Source organism: Salvia splendens, chromosome 11 (genome assembly GCF_004379255.2).
Source record: "Salvia splendens isolate huo1 chromosome 11, SspV2, whole genome shotgun sequence".
Lineage (NCBI taxonomy): Eukaryota > Viridiplantae > Streptophyta > Magnoliopsida > Lamiales > Lamiaceae > Salvia > Salvia splendens.
This window is the reverse complement of record NC_056042.1, coordinates 30,847,118-30,869,093: the sequence shown is the minus strand read 5'-3', so window position 1 is coordinate 30,869,093 and position 21,976 is coordinate 30,847,118. Positions and strand designations below refer to the sequence as shown.

The window sequence follows — 21,976 nt, the reverse complement described above, 5'->3', positions numbered from 1 at the left end:
AGGTATTAGAGAAAACATAAATGCCAGCAAAAGAATGGTTATGTATAATAAATTAGGGTGGGGTGGCCAATGTAAAATCATTAGGGTCACTTTGTGGGGTCCAAATATTATGTGCATGGTTTTATTAATCTTGAATACACATTCATTGAGAGTTGAGCTTTTAGTAGATGTGTGTAATATTCATCTTATTTTGATAAAAACAAGAACAAACATGTGAAGCCCGCAAATCCCACAACTGGAAACCAGCTCATTAATCTTGAATTATATAGTGATTTTGACCATTTTAAGGAGTTAAAATCTTAATAATTACCCTATCTTTCTGGTGTAAAGTGTCATAATTTAATCATTCTTTGGGAATATGATCATGGATTAGTAAATCCCTATTTAACAACGCCAGGGCATGTTTAGGACCGAAACAAAACTAAGACGCATAGTAATTATTATATTTGAGATATCAACTATATATAGGCACTTTTATTTTTTCTTTACTAAGTTGTGAATTTTATTTATTACTAAACTCATTGAAATTTCAAATATATTTGAAAAATTATTACTGCACATTGCGAAAAGATAAGCAATATAAGTATATAGCTAATATTTAAGAAACTTGAATATTGGAGCTTAACTAGTTTTGCTTTATTTCTGAGACAAAGTATAGTACTGTATTTTTTAAAACTATAGAAACCCCTAATAATTAAATGTGAGCGTGATCTATTTGAATATACCCATTCCCACATCTATATGAAAATTTTACTTTATATACTCATTCCCACATCTATATCAAATTTTAGTAATGTTGTTCTTATAATTAAGTTTATTCGTTTAAAGGAATTAAATTTTAGTAATGTTGTTCTTATAAGTTTCTTTGTTTAAAGGAATTAAAGTTAACATTAGGTTAATTTACCATTAAAAGCCAAAGATGAATATCATACAAGTAACCAACTTCATGAATACCGGTCATTTAAGGTAAATGTCATCTACCAAGTAGTATCCTATTTGGTACTCTCGTCTATTGGGCAGTGAGTTTGATGTATGAGGCCCCACTAGCACAAACGACGTTTAAGATAGGGAGTTCGTTGAGGATGTTGATGTCATTGCTTGACTCGCCCACAGCGAAGAATGCATGTCAGAGTCGTTGGTCAACAGCAACTTCGAGGATGATGATCAGGTGATGGTCCTTGTACCCGCTTGTGTACGCACATCTCCACACAATCGGACAATTTTTTCAAACCCAGTGCATACAGTTGATGCTTCTAAAACAGTCTGGACGCTCCTGGAAATAATAATTGTGTCATGCCAACGTGTGTGCAATCCGTTGGAAAAATACAACGTTCCACCGTGACTTGTCGATAAAATAATCTAAGGCTAATCGTTAAATGGCAAAATGTGCTCCCAGTACACACATGTGCCTGAGAGATGAAAGCAACTACACGACAGCAGTGAGATTCGAACCCAGGCTCATTGCAGCAAGATCTGCCCCTCCGTTGCCAACTGCGCTACGCCCCTGTGGGCCTGATATATTGTTCCATGAATTTATCCTCCGCTTTTGAAGTCGAAATAGGAAAAAGTTGGTCTCGTGGTATCTCATTTGGAAGAGAAAGTAAGAGACAAAATAAGAGAAAATGGAATGAGAAATGATAAAATGAGGTGAAGAATGAAGGTGTATACATATCTATAATGATGTTTTCAATTTAAGAATATTTACTCCCCCGTCCCATAAAAATATAGGCATATAGCATGGGAGTTAAGACAAAATTGGCAAGAGAGATGAAAAAAATAGTAGTTAAAGTAGTGTTAATGGATAGTGTGACCTAAATTGTTATTAGTATTTCATGATTTATAATATTGGGTCATAGTGGTATAAGTTGTAAATAAATTAATGTATATGGATAAAGAGTTAGAACAACTTTTCATAAATGAAAATGTCTGTATTTTTATAGGACGGATGAAAATAAAAAGTGCGCATATTTTTATAAGACTAAGGGAGATATATTAAAAAAATAAATAAAAAAATTGAAAAAGATGCAACTGCCTAAGCAAACGGCAATAAGGTTAAAAAATCAGCTACTCCACATAACCCACTGCCTAAGTCACGACCTTTTTCAACTGCCACGATTTGCGACCTTATCTCACTCAATGCATAGTACTATGTGACTTGTAGAAATGTACCCCTGCTCTGCCTTTCCAACATAATCGAGTGATCTTTCTTTTGGATGTTCCAATTTATTGAGTCATTTAATTTCCCTTTATGCTAATAAATAAAATATTTAATTACTTTTACTTTAATTATTTTTATCCCTCTTATTTTATTATATTTCTTATCTCTCATATTCTATTCTTTCTTCTATTTTATTTTATCTTCATTTATTTTATTTTTCATTTCTTAAATCTTTGTAGTAATATTCAATAAATGCTGCAACTAAGTTAAATCTGAGAGAGTACTACTCCCTCCGTCCATGAAAAATAAAGTACATTTGTCATTTTTTATTGTCCACGGAAAATAGAGCACATTTAAAAAATAAAAGTTTTCAATAACTTCTCTCTCATTTTTTGCCTTTTCTCTTACTAATAATATGGACCCCACATTTCACTAACACTACTTCTCTCTTACTACTTCCGTCCCCCAAATATTGTTCCACTTTGACTCGACACGGGTTTTAAGAAATGTAATGGAAAGTGAGTTGAAAAAGTTAGTAGATTATGAGTCATACTTTTGTATATTAGTTTTATAATAAAATGTGAGTAGTAATGAGTTAGTGGAATACGAGGTCCACTACAAAAAATGGTAAAAAGTGAAATGAGACAAATTTTGGGGGACGGATGGAAATGGAAAATTGGGACAAACTTTCAGGGACGGAGGTAGTACTTTTTTTTCCCTTTTCTCTTACTAATTATATGGACCATACATTCCACTAACACTATTTCTCTCTTAATTTTTTTCTTTTTCTCTTACTTTACCAATTCACATTAAAACTGTGTGATTTACAATGTGTCGTATTTTTCGTGAACGGAGGGTGTATAATTTTATCTCATTTCACTAATAAAATTACGCAGTACTGCTCTCTCAAAGTAGTGTAGCCGTAGCCATGTAATTTACTCAGAGAATCTCGTTTACACTTTTATAAATCAAGAAAAAGCCAAAAATTAGGTCAATAGGAAATTCAAAATACATTAAAAAAATAAGAAAAAGTTCCTCCAAAAAATAGGAAAAAGCAAAAAAAAAATTATATATGTGGCCATGCTTTGATGAATAGTAAACATCACAGCTGATCACAGTATCATAATCACTCTCTTCAATCCCAACTCCAAATTAGGGCACCGGCGACGCTGTGCCGCCCCCGTTCCTATGCCGTTCCGGCGGAACGGTTCCGCGGCGGCACGCGTTGCAGCGTGCGTTCCGTCGCCATTCCGTGCCGCCCCCGTTCCTATGCCGTGCCGCGTTCCGTTCCGAAGGAACGCGGAACGAAACGTTCCGCCACGCGCCTAGGCGACGTGGCGGCCTCCCATTCGACGCGTGAAGCCCACTCGCTGCCCCGCGAGTGGGCTTCGTCCCGGTGACGCAATAATTCAATTTTTTTTAAATACGAATTTAATAAATAATTATTTTTTTTTTTGCAACGGTAATGTGACCGTTTTTTTATATCCGTTTTATATATTTTTTTATTTTTTATTTATTTATTTACTCTATAAATACTCCTATTTCATACTCATTTCAATCACAAACACACATCTATTCCTCTCTATTTCAACCCCAATTTTCATCTCAAATCAACTTTCGTTTCCTTCTCCCAAATTTAATCAAACTAATGGATACTTTTGAACAAATGCGTCAAATATTGCAACAATCACTTGAAGAAGATCGACGTCGGGAGGCCGAAGAAGCCGCACCGCCCCAACGACGCTCCCGTACGTACATCCATCGTAACCGGGAGGAAGCCGCTGCAAGGTTAGTACGCGACTACTTCTGCGATAACCCGATTTGGGGAGATACGTACTTCCGTCGCCGTTTCCGCATGGGGAAACCTTTATTTCTCCACATCGCGAATACTTTGGCAGCCCGGGAAGAGTTCTTCCAGGAAGGGTACGACGCGGTCGGCCGTCCCAGCCACACGGAGGGTTGTAATTTTTTTTAATGTTGTGTGTTTTTTAATAAAATGTGTTTGTTTTTTAATAAAGTGTGTTTTTTTAATTGAATTTAGTTGTAAATAAAAAAAATGAAATTGAATGAATAGTAATTTAAGGAACGGTTAAGGAACGGAAGGCTGCAAGTTCCGTTCCTTAGTTAAGGAATGGAGTAAAAAAGTACAGTGTGATGGAGTACGTACTAAACAAGGTACTAAACAAGCCCAACAGCAGTAAAGCCCATCAGCCTAAAGCCCAAGAAAGAGTATCAGTTCGGCATGACTAAAGAGTATCAGAGTTCAGTTCGGCACAACCAAAGAGTTCGGCCCCAGCCTACAGCTCGGTAAAAGCCAACCGATCAAACTCTGCTCTCAGGTCGGCATCAAGCTCTACTCTCAGATCGGCAACAGCTGCTCGGCAATAATTCAGCAGTTCGGTCTCAGTATTCGACCGAACTGGGAGATAGTGGACTCATGCAGAACCTCCACGACCTCCACTACACCCATGATCTATTTAGTGGTGTCAAGCAGTCATTAACTCATGCAGGATAGTGGACCCATGCAAGATCGCCACGATCTCCACGACATCCACTACCTAGTAAATAGCTGCATGCCACGATCTTGGTCCTTGGTATAAATAAGAACCTAGATCAAATAGATAGGGTTAGCTTCTAGACATTCTCTCGATCTCTAGAGATAAAATACAAAATAGCAAGTCTGTATTGTAAGCTGTAGAAAACAGATCAAGCAATACAATTCTGCTCTCTTTTCTTCCCGTGGACGTAGATTTACCTCAGTAAATCGAACCACGTAAATTCTCTGTGTCGTGATCTGCGTTTTTCCTGCATTCACTAACATCAAATTTTCGCTGACTCATCACTGGCGCCGTCTGTGGGAAACAGAGAACCAAATTTGTGATAAAGCGAATTTTTGACCCTTTTTCCACCCTAAAAAAAAAATGCATACCAGATCACATAACACCCGTAATACCGTTCGTGACCACCGTGAGGAAGCTAGTCCAGCTCGCAGGTCTGAAAAACGGCCTCGGGAGACATCTACCTCCGGTTCTCACGAAGGAGGAACAAGCCACTCCAGGAGTCATCGCACCGAGTCTTCCCAGCAGCCCGATTTAAATGAAGCTGTCAAGCTGTTCTTGGCCGAGAAGCAGGAGGAGTTCTTGACCTTCCTGCAGAAGAGCCAACAGCCGGAGAAGACAACGGCGGATTCTCCCTCCTCATCCAGACATGAAAGTCACTACCGCAGTAGTGACGTGTCTTCCAGGAGAAAGAATCCTCAACCCCGACATGTTCCTGTTCCTCCTCGGTACCGGAACCACAGGAGAACTTCATCTCCTCCGTACCGAAGAGATGTCGGGTTCGCCATGTACGGAGCATTAAAGACTCCGTTCTCAGACGACATCATCCGAACTCCTTTGCCGCGGAACTACCGGACACCGTCAATGACTTATGACGGGCTAGAGGATCCTCATGACTTCTTGGGACGCTATCAATATAATATGGCGAACCAGGGTCTCAATGAGGTCCATATGTGCAAGCTGTTCCCCGAGCTGCTCATTGGGAACGCCAGAAGGTGGTTCGACAGCCTTCCTCAAGGCAGCATTAGATCCTACCGAGATCTAATGGATGCTTTCCACCGGAGGTTCTTTCAGAAAGCGGAAGCCCGGATCACTTCGGCTCAGCTGCTTTCCATTCGTCAAGGTCGCGATGAAAAAATCAGCGACTTTATGACAAGATTCCACAAGGAATGCCTGCAAGTAGACGATCTCAACGATCTGCTTATCATCTCGGCATTCCAAAATGGAATCCTGCCCGGAGCTCTCTACAGGAAGCTCGTTGAGTGCGGTCCGCAGACAGCTCAGGAAATGTGGGACATTGCGGACCAGTACTCCCGGGCCGATGAGGCAGACCGTCGCAAACGGTCGTTAGACAGCTCATCGTCCCGAGAAGACAGAAGGAAGCCCGATCATAGCGATCGGGGGCATCCTCGCCGGACTCCATTTGAAAGAATTCAAAAGGCTCCGGTGCAAGACAGATTGGGACCCCGTCTCAATCCCGAGAAGCCGCCCGCTCAGTTCGTACCGCTGAACAAGTCAAGAGCGGAAATTTTCGAACTACATTCCGATATGTTCGAAAAACCAAGGCGGATGACGAAATCGGCCGCGCGGCGACCTCAGGATCAATATTGCTCCTTCCATCAAGCCCACGGACACGATACCGAGGAGTGCCGAGATTTGGCTGCAGGTATTGATGTTCTTGTGAAAACAGGAACGTTAAAAAAATACCAAAGCAAGCAGCCGAAAAAGAACAAAAGGCAGAGAGGTGCGAACTGCAATCCTCAGGATCCGAAAAGGCATGAGGATCCCGAAGACGACGACGAGCCGCAATACGATGGAGTAATCCTGACTATTGATGCTCTCCCTGCCGGGAAGACTAAGTCGTCCCTAAAAGCAGAACGCAGAGGTTCCAATCAAGAGGAGCCAACACATAAAAGGCTGAAGAAAGACGAAGTGATTACATTTTCAGATGCCGATCCCGTCCCAGCCATCTCTCCTCACCAAGACGCTATTGTCATTCAAGCCGGAGTGGCAAACAAACTGATCCACAGAGTATTTGTGGATACAGGAGCGTCAGTCAGCATTCTTTTTAAAGAATGTTTCGATAAAATGGAAGTGGATCCAGCTCGGCTCAATCCGGCTCCACTTCCTCTGAAAAGTTTCGCCCAGGAGGACACCCGCCCTGAAGGTATTATCAGCCTTCCGATCACGGTGGGAAAAGCGCCTACAAGCTCCAATACGATGATCGAGTTCTTTGTGGTGAAAGCTCGGTCCCCGTACAACATCATCCTGGGGAGAGACTGGCTCAACACAGTTCGGGCCGTTTGCTCTACTTATCACCTCACCATCAAGATCCCCACTAAAGGTGGGATAGCGGTCATCCGAGGTGATCAAAAGAGAGCAAAAGAATGTCTGCAGATTGCGCTTAAAAGTGCCGAGCAATCAGTTCGGCACCATCAAGCATAGCAATCACAGCAACCGGAGTCAGAGGCAAACGAGATGACCGAAGTCACTTCAGAGCCGAACTCAATGACCGTTCAGTTATACGAAGATGATCCATCCAGAGCAGTCAAGATCGGCTTCGCAGGAACGCCTCTACTCCGGGAAAAAACCATCCAGCTCCTCAAGGAGTATAAAGACGTCTTTGCATGGTCTCCGTTGGACATGACCGGAGTGCCCCCCGAGGTAATCACTCATCGGTTAAATATTGATCCTTCGGTCCGGCCGATAAAACAGAAGCAAAGACTCTATGCGGCAGAAAGAAGCCAAGTCATCCATGACGAAGTCCGCCAATTACTAAAAGCGGATGTACTATTCGAGGTGAAATATCCTTCCTGGGTGGCCAATCCTGTGATGATCAAGAAAAAAGAAGGAGGATGGCGGATGTGCATAGATTTTACCGATCTAAACAAGCACTGTCCTAAAGATTGCTATCCCCTTCCGAATATAGATAAAAAAGTAGAAGCTTTGATCGGCTTCGAAATTTTCTGTTTTCTTGATTTATACAAAGGATATCACCAAGTATTGATGGATGAGAGTGACGCTCCGAAAACAGCTTTCATTACCGATTTCGGCATTTTCGCTTATAAAAAGATGCCATTCGGTTTAAAGAATGCCGGAGCCACTTATCAAAGGATGGTAGACAAGCTTTTTCGGCACCTAATCGGAAAACAGGTTGAAGTGTATGTTGACGACATAGTTGTCAAAAGCAAAAGCACTTCGGAGTACGAAGACAACCTCAAATCCACTCTCGACGTGCTCCGAAAAGCCAACCTCAAACTTAATCCCCAAAAGTGTACCTTTTTGGTAGATTCGGGAAAGTTTCTGGGTTGTTGGGTTTCAAAGGACGGACTCAAGGCAAATCCCTCAAAAGTTCAAGTCGTTCAGAACATGGCAATGCCGAAGTCCATACATGACGTGCAAAGGCTAACCGGATGTCTAGCCGCACTGAATCGATTCCTTTCCCAAGCAGCCGAAAAGCAACTGCCGTTCTTCAAGGTGTTGAAAAAGGCACCTAAGTTCGAGTGGGGAGCCGAGCAGAAAAAGGCCTTTGACGAGCTCAAAAGTTATCTAGCCGAGCTTCCTATTCTCTCTGCTCCAACCGAAGCCGAAGTAATTTTCCTATACTTAGCGGCTTCAGATCAAACCATCAGCGCGGTGCTTGTACGAGAAGAAGGCCTAAAGCAGTTTCCCATCTACTTTACAAGCCGAGCATTAAGAGATCCAGAAACAAGGTATCAACCTCTGGAAAAAATTGCTCTGGCGCTAGTAAATGCAGCAAGGAGACTGCGGCCATACTTCTATGCTCACAAGGTATGCGTCTTAACCGATCTGCCTCTTCGGCAAGTTTTGACCAAGCCAGAAGCATCAGGCAGAATCGCCAAATGGGACATAGAGCTGGGAGAACACTCAATTGAGTACCTACCTCGGAAAGCCATCAAGGGACAAGCCTTGGCAGATTTTCTTACAGAGGCCAAGTTCGATCAAGCAATCCCTGTCATTGCCGAACAGAAAAATTCTGCCAATGCCGAACTAGCACAGCCCTTGGAATCCGAAGTAGAGCCGCCAGACTGCTGGAGCGGATTCGTAGATGGAGCTTCAAACAAGATGGGAAGTGGAGCTGGTATTTTACTCGTCGCTCCCGACGGACACGAGGTAACCTACTCACTTCGGTTCCTATTCCCCACTACTAATAATGAAGCCGAGTACGAAGCCCTCCTGGCCGGACTCCAATTAGCGCAAAGTCTGCTCGTCAAATCTCTCAAAGTCCATTGTGATTCACAAGTCATAGTAAATCACATGTTGGGTACAAGTGAAGCCCGTGACGAGAGAATGAAGAAGTATTTGGACAAAGCGCAAAGCATCAGCCGAAGTTTCTCCTATTTTCGGATAATCCGCGTTCCCAGAGCGGAAAATAGCCGAGCAGATACCTTAAGTAAGTTGGCCTCAGATCCGAGCTCAAAGGCGGAAGAATTAATGCATCGAAGCATTGATGAAGCCGAGGTACATTCAGTATCCAGCTCGCCGAACTGGATGACGCCGATCTTGCAGTATCTGGATCAAGGACAATTGCCCGAGGATAAGAGAGAAGCTCGGAAGATCACGTGCCGAGCACTTCGGTATGAACTTCATGAAGGAGTCCTCTTTAGAAAGTCTTACCTCCAGCCGTTATTGCGGTGCGTAGGACCAGAAGAGACGGACTACATCCTCAGAGAAGTTCATGAAGGATCGTGCGGCAGCCACATCGGAGCTAAAGCTTTAGCTAAAAAAGTTCTAAGATGGGGATATTATTGGCCAACCTTGGTACAAGAAGCAGTGCAGCTCGTCAAGACATGCCCAAAGTGCCAAATCCATGCAAATATCCCAAGGATGCCGCAGACCGATCTATCCACTATGCAAAGCCCTTGGCCTTTCATGCAATGGGGCATAGACATAGTGGGACCACTTCCTCAAGCTCCTCGGCAAATGAAATTCCTAATCGTTGCCGTGGACTACTTTACGAAGTGGGTGGAAGCTGAACCATTAGCTACGATAACGAGCTCGAAGGCATTGGATTTCGTCTGGAAGAACATAGTGTGCCGATTTGGCATACCCCACATCCTCATCTCGGATAACGGGACTCAGTTCACCGACAAGACGTTCAAAAATTGGTGCCAAGAGCTGAATATTCAACAGCGGTTCACTTCGGTCTCTCATCCACAAGCAAACGGACAAACGGAGGTAACAAATCGTATCCTGGTGAAAGGGTTAAAAGCTCGGTTAGAACGAGCCAAAGGACAATGGGTAGAAAATCTCCCTCAAGTCCTATGGTCCTACCGAACTACACCCACAACCTCCAACGGTGAAACTCCGTACAGTCTGGTGTACGGCACTGAAGCCGTAATTCCGGTGGAGATCGGTGTACCCAGTCCCCGAACTCTAAATTTCTCCTCAGAAATGAATGACGACGGACTGAGAGCCGAGCTAGATCTTACCGAAGAAAGAAGAGAATTGGCATGCATAAAAGCAGCCAAGTACAAGGAGCAAGTAGCCCGGTATTACAACCAAAGGGTGAAGAAGCTGCAATTTCAAGTGGGAGATCTCGTCCTGAGAAACAACGAAGTAAGCCGAGCAGAAAAGCTGGGCAAGCTCGAACCCACATGAGAAGGTCCGTATCGGGTGTCAGGAGTCCTCGGCAAAGGATCTTACAAATTAGCTCACATGTCAGGAGAACCGGTACCCCGAACATGGCACATTTCCAACCTCAAAAAGTTCCATTTGTAAGAGACAGTCCGGTCAGTCAGTCTTGAGTCCTGTTTGCTCAATGTGTTTTATTTGGTTTACTTGGTCTTTATTTGTCTCTGTGCGTTTTGTTTGTGTGTTTTGTCTGTCTTTGTGTGTGTCGTCTCTTACAAATGTTACTGAGGTATCTTGTTCTTCGAAGGCTGATCCCCTTCTTAGAACATATACAAGCCAACGATTGCGAGTCAAAGCTTCTACAGAAGATACAAGACCACAATTCAGCTTAAACAAGCAGTTCGTCTGAAACGAGCTGCAACAAGCCAACGATTGCGAGTCAAAGCTTCTACAGAAGATACAAGACCACAATTCAGCTTAAACAAGCAGTTCGTCTGAAACGAACTGCAATAAGCCAACGATTGTGAAGTCAAAGCTTCTAAAGAGGATACAAGACCACAATTCGGCTTAAAAATCAAGCACTTCGTCTGAAACGAACTGCAACGAAAGTCCGATTCTCGCGATAAAACTTGCCTGAATTAGGACAAGGGAAAGTCCGATCCACGCGATAAAACTCGCCGAATTAGGACAAGGGAAAGTCCGATCCCCAAATTAGGACAACGGAAAGTCCGATCCGAGCGATAAAACTCGCCAAATTAGGACACAAGCTTAGTCCGGTCAAAGATGTTTATTTCATCAGACCAAAAGACGAGTCCGGTCAAAGATGTTTATTTCATCAGACCAAAGACGAGTCCGGTCAAAGAAGAGTTCACTTCATCAGACCAAGGACAAACATCAACTTACCCCGTACCATTATCCAGAATGCCGAAGTGATTCACTTCGCTTTCCGGGGGGGGGGTAGTGATGGAGTACGTACTAAACAAGGTACTAAACAAGCCCAACAGCAGTAAAGCCCATCAGCCTAAAGCCCAAGAAAGAGTATCAGTTCGGCATGACTAAAGAGTATCAGAGTTCAGTTCGGCACAACCAAAGAGTTCGGCCCCAGCCTACAGCTCGGTAAAAGCCAACCGATCAAACTCTGCTCTCAGGTCGGCATCAAGCTCTACTCTCAGATCGGCAACAGCTGCTCGGCAATAATTCAGCAGTTCGGTCTCAGTATTCGACCGAACTGGGAGATAGTGGACTCATGCAGAACCTCCACGACCTCCACTACACCCATGATCTATTTAGTGGTGTCAAGCAGTCATTAACTCATGCAGGATAGTGGACCCATGCAAGATCGCCACGATCTCCACGACATCCACTACCTAGTAAATAGCTGCATGCCACGATCTTGGTCCTTGGTATAAATAAGAACCTAGATCAAATAGATAGGGTTAGCTTCTAGACATTCTCTCGATCTCTAGAGATAAAATACAAAATAGCAAGTCTGTATTGTAAGCTGTAGAAAACAGATCAAGCAATACAATTCTGCTCTCTTTTCTTCCCGTGGACGTAGATTTACCTCAGTAAATCGAACCACGTAAATTCTCTGTGTCGTGATCTGCGTTTTTCCTGCATTCACTAACATCAAATTTTCGCTGACTCATCACAGTGGAGCCCTCAAATAGTGGTTTAAGGAACGGTATAGGAACGTTATAGGAACAACGTCGTGGATGGTCTTATCTTTCCTTTTCTCTCTCTATCTCTCTTTTCTCTACGGTTCCGTTCAGTTTCTATATTTTTCATTCAATTCTCCCTCTCATTCTCCTCTCCTCTCCTCTCCTCTCCTCACAGTCATACACTTGCAGACTGTTCTGACAACAGGGAATAGATTTTAGACTTGCAAAAGGGGATGGGAGGGGTGACGTCTTCTATGGCAGCAAAGCTGGCGTTTTTCCCACCGACGCCGCCGAGTTACAAGCTGGTGACCGACCAGGCCACGGGGCTGCAGCTGCTGCATCCCTTCCCGCACCGCGAAAACGTCGACGTATCGAGGCTCCCGACGCGTCGCGGCACGGAAATCGTTGCGGTCTACGTGCGGTATCCCATGGCTAGCTCCACTCTACTCTACTCGCACGGTAACGCGGCTGATATCGGGCAGATGTACGAACTTTTTATTGAGCTGAGCATTCATCTCAGAGTCAATATTTTGGGGTAATTTTTCCAATTCAATTTCTGCTTTCATGCCTTTTGAGTATTTCCGTTTTTTCTGGTGGTGAATTGTTAGGGTTTTGTTGGGGATTGATGCGTGCCATCGTGTTTTCGCAGATAAATTTCATTTGATTGCTCTTCTAGGTGTTGATTTTGGTGAATTTTGATTCTTTGAGGTTATTGATGTGAAAATGTTGCTCTTTTGATTTCGATGTTCGTATGAGAATTATTTACCTTTTTTGCTATTTTTTCTTTTAGAATTCATATAAATTAAATTTGCTATTTTAAATCAGATGATTACAAGTGCTCTGAGTGGGTGAGTTGTTAGGTTAGTTGGATCAGATGGGTTTTTTGATGTATTTTTGTGACTTTTTAGGTTAGTTAGAAATTGTGTTTGCTGTGGAAAAATAGGCCAGTTTGGGAAACAAAATATTTTGTTGTCTTAAAATATTTATTTAGCTATTGAGATGAACTTCGGAGTGAGCTTGTGAGTGAGTGAGTGAGTGAGTGCTAAATGTCGACTCTTAAAAAGTGGTTGGAGATTTTCTTTCCCTATTGAAAATTTGGGAAGTGATTCATAACTTATTATGCAGTTGGTGCTGTTGAAGACTTGAAGTCATTTACTGTTTTAGATGTTTATCTCACTAGCTGCCATAGGCCATTTAGATGAGGGAGGAAGAGAGAGATTTGATAATGGTGGTGGTTGGCTTGACTAAATCTTATTGGATCAATTTTGTAAAATTGAACAGCCATTGACTACCAACAACTATGATGAATATTCCATTTTAATTTTCTTTATAAAAACCATTCTAGTTGGAATGTCTAGAATTTGGTATGAAGTGGGATGTTGATGGATGTAACCTTTAAGTGATACTTAGGAGGATGACAAGTTTATTTGGTTGACCGGGCAGAGTGACTTATCGACTTTGGTCTGTTGGCTAAAAATATCTATTTGGGCTTTGCATGTTTGGCCTGATGTTCATTTGTAGAGCAGTGAAGAAACTTTGTTGACAACCTTCTTTTGAGAAGTCAATCACATTTTCATTACAATCTAGTAAGTTGGTGTAATCTCCTTAAAAAGATTTCAGATAACTAACATATTGTTATTTGTTAGACTATAGTAGTTAACACTTAACAATTACCATACTATGCATGGATCCTTAGATGTTATCTGGTTCTGTGAATCAAGTGAAGCAACTCATTTGACTAATTGATATTTTTTCAATTTCGATGTAGCAAATTTAATAATTAAATTGAAGTAATATGTTTGTTAGGTACATAGATAGATATACTAATATGTGTTTGATCTGAAAACTGGATTGACCTTACGAATGCACCAATTTCCAAACTAATGCTAAAAGGTGAGATTGCATGATAAAAAAATACTCTAAAAATTATTAGTGAATATTTGATATTCCTCATGGATGGTTGTTGACGGTTTTGCTTTAGATTATAATCAGACACAAGCTGTCCTTTTATTTTGAGGCCATCATGGATTTGCCACGTACTTGTGGAGGAGCTTTTTCTCATTAGCTTCTTTTGTGCATTATGTCTGCAGCTATGATTACTCAGGCTATGGGCAGTCAACTGGGAAGGTATAAGCCAGTTACTTCTTTTACACGATTCTGTATCTCGTATTAGTAGGTGAGTATCGCCTATTAAACTTTGCGTCACGTCTATGTTGCAGCCGAGCGAGCATAACACTTATGCAGATATTGAAGCTGCATACAAGTGTCTTGAAGAGAGCTATGGGGTTAAGCAAGAAGACGTTATCCTATATGGCCAATCTGTTGGTAGTGGCCCCACTGTAGATCTTGCTGCTCGTTTGCCTCGCCTGAAAGCTGTTATTTTGCATAGTCCTATTTCATCAGGCTTAAGAGTTATGTACCCAGTGAAACGCACATATTGGTTTGACATCTACAAGGTTAGTACTAGCCTCTTGGTCACATATCTTCTTAATTCGGTCATGCTTTTGATATAATCGCATGAATATAATCAAGACCATATGTTGATTTTTGCAGAACATTGACAAAATTACCTTGGTGAAGTGCCCTGTTCTAGTCATACATGTAAGTGAACACAGTTGTGCAATTTCCTTTATACATGTTTCTGCTCATGTTATTAGAAGGAGTAGATGAGATTCTGCGTCAAATAAGCTGGAAAATGGTGTGTTCCCAATGTGTGAAAACAATTTCCATACATGAATTTTGATCCGGACCAACCATGTGTTGCTGAACTTTGTCAAGAAGCCCAAAACTGATTAAGATTTGCATAGATTCATTCAAGTATTTGTTGTCAGTCATACCCTTTACTGATCTTGCTAAAACTTTGATGCATGCTGTCAAAAACTTGTAGTAGTTAGGAGCACATGAATCTAGCTTCTTCTGAGGTATGTAGTGTAGTTGACATGCTTTTCTTTGTTATGCAGGGAACTGCTGACGATGTTGTCGACTGCTCTCACGGAAAACAGCTCTATGAACTATGTCAAGAGAAGTACGAACCGTTGTGGATCAAAGGGGGCAACCACTGTGATCTGGAGCTATATCCCGAGTATATTAAGCACCTGAAGAAGTTTGTATCCTATGTAGAAAAACCTCTCTCCCAAAGGCACTCGTCGAGGAGGAGTATTGACCGGCCTGAACATTCCCGGAAGAGTACCGACTATATCGATGCTCCGAGGAAGAGCACTGACCGGAGGGAGAAACCTAGGCAGAGCACTGACCGACATGAGAAACTAAAGCCGTTCGAATACAAGTTCCACAACGATGAGAGGCTGTCAAAGTTGAAAGTCACTTTCGACCAAATGGAAAGATCTAGAAGAAGCGTTGAATACCATGAGAAGTCTAGGAGGAGTATTGACGTACAGCTGGAGAAAGGTCGGAAGAGTGTGGACTGGCTGGACAGGATCCGGGCGACTTGACTACGTCGAGCGCGGTGCTGTAAATTTGTGCTTGGTTGAAGGCAAGTAAAAGAGTGATAGGAAAAGAAGATTTGTTTAAATTATGGTGAAATGGGGTGTGTGAAATTTGTGAGATGATACTCTTCCAATTTTATTCTGTTATGAAAAAAAATGATATGTGGGGGGTATAGTTCCATAAAAATCTTTCCTCATTTGGAAATGTTTCAAATAGTGCTGTGTAAGGGAATTGCTTCTCACACTAAACTTTTTTTACTTGCCCCTTTTTTTACTCTCTCAAACTCTTTATCTTCCTCCAGCATATCTAGGATTTGTTTTAGACACCCTCCCCCTCCTTTGTTAATTGTAGTGGGCCGATTATTCATCCTTTGTTTAAGACAACCTATTATCCATCTTACTTTATTCATTTCTCCTACTTTTAAGTTTTAACATTAAAAATTTTTCTCACTCTCTTGTGCCGTCCCATTAAGAATGGGTCATCTTCCTTGGGAATCATGGATTTTTTCTTTTTTGGTGACCTGATTGGTAATACCTGAAAATCCAATTTTTTTTATATCAATATTCTACTATTTGAGGAGTAAAGTTTAAACTAAATAATAAAAAAAGGTGAATGAAATGTGAAAAAAATTAAACCTTGAAGTCAGTAATCAAACTTTGCAGCTATAAATAAATCACGAACGATCCCAATTGTTTTTTATGTTTTCCGAATCCTTCGTCATCGAAACCCCTGAAATTTGATTTCTGGTTCCCGTAGACGAAACCCTAAATCCGCAGTTACTCAATGTAATTCTTCGAATTATCTGCTGCAATAGTCTTCAGCACATTTATGTTTCTGATTATTTGCTTCTTTCTAGGTTTTTTGTGTTTCATTATTTTTCGTTTTAGTTGATGACGATTCGTCTCTAATTTTTTTTCAAAATCAGGGCACAAGGAGATGCTGCAATGGATGCAATAAAGCATGCTCTAAAAGCTCTGAGAAAGCGGCATTTAGTGGAAGAGGGGGCACATTCACCTGCTTTTATTGCGCTATCTCGCCCAATTGTGTCTCAGGTTGTTTGAACTTGATTCTTTGGTTTCAATTTAGTGTTTTTATAGTTGACTTTAGTATGACAAAGTTACTGTAGCCCTTGGGAAATATTGTTGAATTAGTAATTGCTAGTTCTGTTGTGGAAATGTTTTTGAATATGTGAATGTGGTTGATCTTGAGCTTACAGTGTGTTTAAGCAGTCTTTTTGCTTAAAAAGTTATCACCTTGTGCGAAAATAGGAGATTGCAAATTTAGTATTCTACTGGTGGCTATGTAGTAGTATGCGAATTTGCTAGCTGATACTGAGATACAAAGCAAAAGTACAAAAACTATGGACATACTTCAACAATTGATTAGTTTTCGTGGTGCATATTGACATCTTAAGATCCATTGTCATGATTAAGCACTAGAAAACTAAGCTAGTTATAGCCTAGGGCGAGATTTGGTTGGAGCTGATGCTAGGGTGGTGTTGTAACAAGTCGTTGGTTCCACTAACTAATTAGGGAAAGAATCTTGCTTATAATGGTCGGATTGAAGGAGTTGCAGACTTGTAGTATCAACTACATCAGGAAACATTGAAGCATCAAGCATGCCAGTCTTGATTGGATCGTTCAACATGTGTAGCTTCTTGTAAGTTCGTCTGAGGAAGAGAGGAAATGACATATGGATAACCTGATACTTGCTAGCTAGCATGGTACCTTTTATGCTTGATATAAATAATTTCTTGAATAAAGGAGTATGATGATTTTAGCTGGTTACGGGGATAGAGACCATTCAGTTCTTTGAATGAAGGAAATGTTTAAGATTTGGTTAGACAATGTATGGCCATCACTTTTCCTATTTCCTTTTGGTGAATGTTTTAATTATTCGACTATTGCTCAACTTCGTTAATTTCTTTTTTCCCTCTTTGAGCTGTTTTGGTTGGTTTCACCTATGTAACCATTTCTTTAATTTTTGTCTCTTGACTTAACCGTATTAACAATGCTATCTGTAAAAGGGGTCGGAGTGGAAAGAGAAAGCTGAAAATCTTGAATTGGAGCTCCAACAATGTTACAAAGCTCAGTCTAGATTATCTGAACAACTTGTGGTGGAAGTGGCTGAATCCAGAACTTCAAAAGCATTAATGCAAGAGAAAGAAACTATGATATCCGAGTTGCAAAATGAGCTTAGTCAAGCAAGGTGTCATCTTTGAATCTGTCTCCTCTCCTACATCAGTAGAGCCTCTACCGTGTAGAGATGGATCATGATAGTCCTTTCATCAGTGAACTTAACTCTAGTGCACTAATTTGCAGGGATGAATGCTCCCGTTTAGCTTCACTGTTGGAGGAAAAGACTAAGGCTCTGGACTTGTTGATAAGTGAGCATCAAGAAGTTAAAGGACAACTTGAGGCGACCATTCTGAGAGCTGACAATGCAGAAGCAGAAAACAAGATGCTAATTGACCGTTGGATGTTGGAAAAAATGAAGGATGCTGAGCGTCTAAATGAGGTAGCTTAATAATTAATGAAGTTCTCTTTTGTATATGAATTAATGGAGCTCTCACCTTTTATTTTAATTGTCACTCATTTTGTAAAATTATATATTTATTTTTCATGTATGAGCGTTTATACCTGTTATTGTTGATAATGAATGCTTCCTTATTAGGCAAACGCTCTTTATGAAGATATGGTGAATCGTCTCAAGGGAAGCAGCATGGAAAATCTCGCCCACCAACAAGTTGATGGCGTAGTCCGCCGATGTGAAGATGGTGCGGAGTATTACGTCGAGTCAACCGTCCCCTCTACATGTAAGCAAAGGATCCCTGCTCATGATGGTGGCTGCGCCTCCATATTGTTCGAGCATAACTCCTCTAGATTGGTCAGTGGAGGACAAGACAAAGCAGTTAAACTGTGGGATACAAACACTGGATCATCGACTCGCACACTTTATGGTTGTCTGGGCACAGTTTTCGATCTCTGCATCACCCACGACAACAAATCGATTATTGCAGCCAGCAGTTCAAATACTTTGTATGTTTGGGACGTAAGCTCAGGCCGTGTACGACATACTCTTACTGGTCACACGGACAAGGTCAGTGCTGTGGATGTCAGCAAGGTGTCTAACCGCAATGTTGTCAGTGCGGCTTATGATCGAACCATAAAAGTTTGGGATCTTCAGAAAGGCTACTGCGTCAACACTCTTCTGTGCTACAGCAACTGCAATGCCCTCTGCTTTAGTATGGATGGGCAGACCATTTGCTCCGGCCATGTAAATGGGAATCTCCGACTATGGGATATTCAGACAGGGAAAGTTCTCAGTGAGATCGCAGCACATTCCTCTTCTGCAGTAACATCGTTATCACTGTCCAGAAACGGGAATATGTTGCTGTCGAGTGGAAGGGACAACTTGCACAATCTATTCGACACGCGCACTCTCGAAATCTGTGCAAATTTGAGAGGGAATGGGAGAGTGGCGTCTAACTGGAGTAGGTCTTGTTTGAGTCCTGACGACGGTTATGTCGCTGCTGGATCTGATGATGGGTCCGTGGAAATCTGGTCTGTTGGGAATGCCAAAATAGTGAGCACGCTGAAGGAGCATACATCTCCTGTGTTGAGCTGCGCGTGGAGTGAGCTTGGTAAGCCTTTAGCAACTTGTGATAAGAATGGAAACATTTGCATTTGGTCTTGATGTGGTAGCGGCTATAGGTTTCTCTTGATCACACAGTATAGAAAAAAAAGAAACAAAAAATGACACCAAAAAAGTAAAATTATAGAATTTCCGCTGAGAATCTGGTTATTATTTGTTCATTTAGGAAGTAAGTTTGGTTTTAAGATTAGTCCATGCCAGCTACAGGGAGATGTACATATTACTTGTTGATATTTTGTGAATGCTTATGTTTCATTGATCAATGTTTGAAGTTCAGTATGAAGAAAAAAAATCACACCATATACTAGATTTCTCATTGTCAACAAAAAAAAATGAAACAAACTTATTGACAAAATGAAATTTGAATCTGGGAATCATTCACTCCACTTTGCCTCGACTGCTATCTTATTGACAAAGCTAGATATATGACAGCCAAGAAGTTAGAAGACTTAAACAGTAATTTGTGTCCCAAACATTTAGGGTTTTCCACAACTGTGAGCCATGTTGAAAATCACCCTAGCTTGTTCTTGTCGTCATTTCCATGAATAATTGGCCTTAACCCTTTCGGGACCATACTTTTGCTTTGTGCAAGTCTCAACTAAGGGGTTGCAGTCTATAAGTTCAATAACTATATAAGGCGATAGTAGAGCTTCCATATCAGAATCAAATAGGGGGATCTCTTCTATATTGTGGCAGTGTTTCATAGTCAGGCACCTAAGCCTTGGGAAGCTTCCATCACCTGCTGTCCATTCCACAAGATCTGTATCTTCAATGAAAAGATATTTAAGATTTGAAAATCCTCTTTCTTTCGCTTCCCACTTCTCCCCTTGAAAGGTATAGTTCCGTAATTTGAGCACTGCAAGAAGCGGCAATCCACCAATCTTGCTCATCTCTGCCCACGGATATCCAGCCGCTCAGACTCAACTTCTTAAGACTCCCTATGGTAACTGGGAGAGGTGGAGGCAGGCCTATAGGTTCACACAACACTTCGGGGGTCACGATGACACACTGGATCGATTTTAGTTTTTGGAGACGCGAGATATGATCAAACAAGCTCCAGTTTTGAGTATAGTCAGAATCTAACTCAATTAGAAGCCTCAGTTTTCTCAAATCTGGAATAAGTTAACTGAATTAGCTTCACTACTGCATGCGGGAACGCATAGAAACGGATTGTAAGAGCATCGAGCACACTAAGCAGCTTCCAGTCTAAGCATATTGGCACTTGATATTTATGATACGGACCCATACATAGAACAGAACGCACAGTTGATACTGATGCCAACAAGTCATGGACCTCTTTGATGGCGAACAAGACATTGTTGTGGATGGAAAAACGACGTTGTTTTTCGACACATTCAATCGAACAATCTGCATAACTACTCTAGACACAGAAGAACTCGTTGCTCTCAGCTTCTCTTCTACACATATACCAATAGGCAGGATGGAGGCGGAAAGCATGAGCTCGGGCTCTGACCAAGCATATTTGGCAAACCAAAACAAGATTATAGGAAGCAAATTTGTCAATCGCGTAACCACCAGAATGCTCTAGAATCCCCTCCGCTCCCCACAGTGTGACAATCCTAGAGCGCCGAACTACATGATTCTGAGTAAAAGCTGCTATATAAAGAAAGCACAGTTTCAAATATTGACGCATGAACTCATAACTTTGCAGCAATATATCTGATAACTGATCACAAACATCCTCAAAAACCGAATTCTTCTTCTCCGCTATCTCGTTCCAGAACTCTAGATTGTTCTACTCTCCGGACAAGAGTTTAGCAGTTACTACGAGGATCAAAAGAGGAAGACCTTCACAATTCTTAGCAATCTTCTTCCCAGCTTTCATAAACCGATATGGAAACTCTTCCTCACCAAACACCTTCGTCTTTAGAAGATCCCAACTCTCCTTTTCATCAAGAAAAGGCATTGTGAAAGAATAGCCATTTCTTACACCGGGTTCAATGGTTCGAGTTTTCCTGCTAATGACCAAGATTCGACTTCCATTATCCTCATTTGGCAGTGCACATTTAAGATCAAGGAAGAAACTGAGGTCCCAAGTATCATCTAGCATGATAAGATATCTTCTACCACTCAAAATTCTCTTCAAATACTCTTCAAAATCCACACTTTCTCCCATGATCATTTCATCGCCATCAAGATGTACTTGAGCTATAATAGCTCGCAAGATTTCCTCTAATTTATACTTTCTTCCCACAATAACAAATGCCAGACATTCAAAGTTTTCTTTGATTATAGGATCGTGAAAAAGCTTTTTAGCAAGCGTAGTCTTACCAATACCCGCCATGCCACTGATGCATACGGTAGTTCGTTTACTCGCATTTACAATAAGCAGGTTTCTGATTTTGAGAAAGAAATCAGATAATCCAACCATTTCGCACTCGTTTCCACTGGAATCAATCCCTAGGGAAGCAACAAAAGCAGCGGCAGAAGCAGAATCTTCTTCTCCTTCTTCAGTTGATGGCTTGTGTAATTCCTCAACGTATTCCTCTTCCATTTTGTCAGCTGTTTCAGCAAAGCAGTTGATTTGTTCTTTCAACTCTTCGATGGTGAGAGGGAGAGAGTGGGCGGGAAGCGGTCATGGCCTTGAGATTGCGAATGAATCTGAGCTGAAATGTGGAATTCAATGGCATCTTCTAATCCGCGCGCTACGTCTCTGATTCGCGCTTCCGAAGCCTTGACTCCTCTGCTGTTGTTTCTGATTTCGTCGAATTTTCTGAGTGTTGCTTGTAGCGATTTGACACGATCCAATGAAGTCTAGGGTTTGTGAAGTGGAAGAGGCGAATGAAATGCGATTAGAATTTAGGAGGTGGACGATTGTGTAGAGAAGAGAATTCACGGCAGCGTAAGCCATGTCAGCTGCCGGAAATGGATTAATTAAGAGA

The 21,976-nt window shown here is 41.6% G+C and overlaps 3 protein-coding genes across 4 annotated transcripts; 2 read left to right on the top strand and 1 right to left on the bottom strand.

The window, feature by feature from the left end:
• Positions 1–12,081: 12,081 nt before the first annotated feature.
• On the top strand, positions 12,082–15,702 carry LOC121755008 (alpha/beta hydrolase domain-containing protein 17B-like). The gene is made up of 5 exons (XM_042150294.1): positions 12,082–12,507; positions 14,063–14,099; positions 14,192–14,428; positions 14,526–14,573; positions 14,933–15,702. Exons 1-5 carry the CDS (start codon positions 12,206–12,208, stop codon positions 15,422–15,424), a joined length of 1,116 nt encoding a protein of 371 aa, XP_042006228.1. The 5' UTR covers positions 12,082–12,205; the 3' UTR covers positions 15,425–15,702.
• LOC121755007 (autophagy-related protein 16-like) lies at positions 15,332–19,336 on the top strand. 2 transcript variants are annotated; one of them, XM_042150293.1, is made up of 5 exons: positions 15,332–15,465; positions 16,345–16,471; positions 17,446–17,627; positions 17,741–17,936; positions 18,093–19,336. In XM_042150293.1, the coding sequence occupies exons 2-5, from the start codon at positions 16,364–16,366 to the stop codon at positions 19,113–19,115; spliced, it is 1,509 nt and encodes a 502-aa protein (XP_042006227.1). In that variant the 5' UTR covers positions 15,332–15,465; positions 16,345–16,363; the 3' UTR covers positions 19,116–19,336. The 2 variants fall into 2 exon arrangements, with proteins under 2 accessions (XP_042006227.1, XP_042006226.1); XM_042150292.1 differs by lacking the exon at positions 15,332–15,465 and adding an exon at positions 16,018–16,204.
• A 1,493-nt stretch (positions 19,337–20,829) lies between these two features.
• LOC121754785 (putative disease resistance RPP13-like protein 3) lies at positions 20,830–21,588 on the bottom strand. The gene has a single exon (XM_042150090.1). It carries the CDS (start codon positions 21,586–21,588, stop codon positions 20,830–20,832), a length of 759 nt encoding a protein of 252 aa, XP_042006024.1.
• Between the last annotated feature and the right edge of the window lie 388 nt (positions 21,589–21,976).

Coding starts and splice junctions, on each gene's coding strand:
- LOC121754785 (XM_042150090.1), bottom strand. CDS start 21,588: ATGGAAGAGGAATACGTTGAGGAATTACACAAGCCATCAACTGAAGAA.
- LOC121755007 (XM_042150292.1), top strand. Junction 16,472..17,445: donor CTCGCCCAATTGTGTCTCAG/GTTGTTTGAACT, acceptor TATCTGTAAAAG/GGGTCGGAGTGGAAAGAGAA. Junction 17,628..17,740: donor AATGAGCTTAGTCAAGCAAG/GTGTCATCTTTG, acceptor ACTAATTTGCAG/GGATGAATGCTCCCGTTTAG.
- LOC121755008 (XM_042150294.1), top strand. CDS start 12,206: ATGGGAGGGGTGACGTCTTCTATGGCAGCAAAGCTGGCGTTTTTCCCA. Junction 14,100..14,191: donor ATGGGCAGTCAACTGGGAAG/GTATAAGCCAGT, acceptor TCTATGTTGCAG/CCGAGCGAGCATAACACTTA. Junction 14,429..14,525: donor ATTGGTTTGACATCTACAAG/GTTAGTACTAGC, acceptor TGATTTTTGCAG/AACATTGACAAAATTACCTT.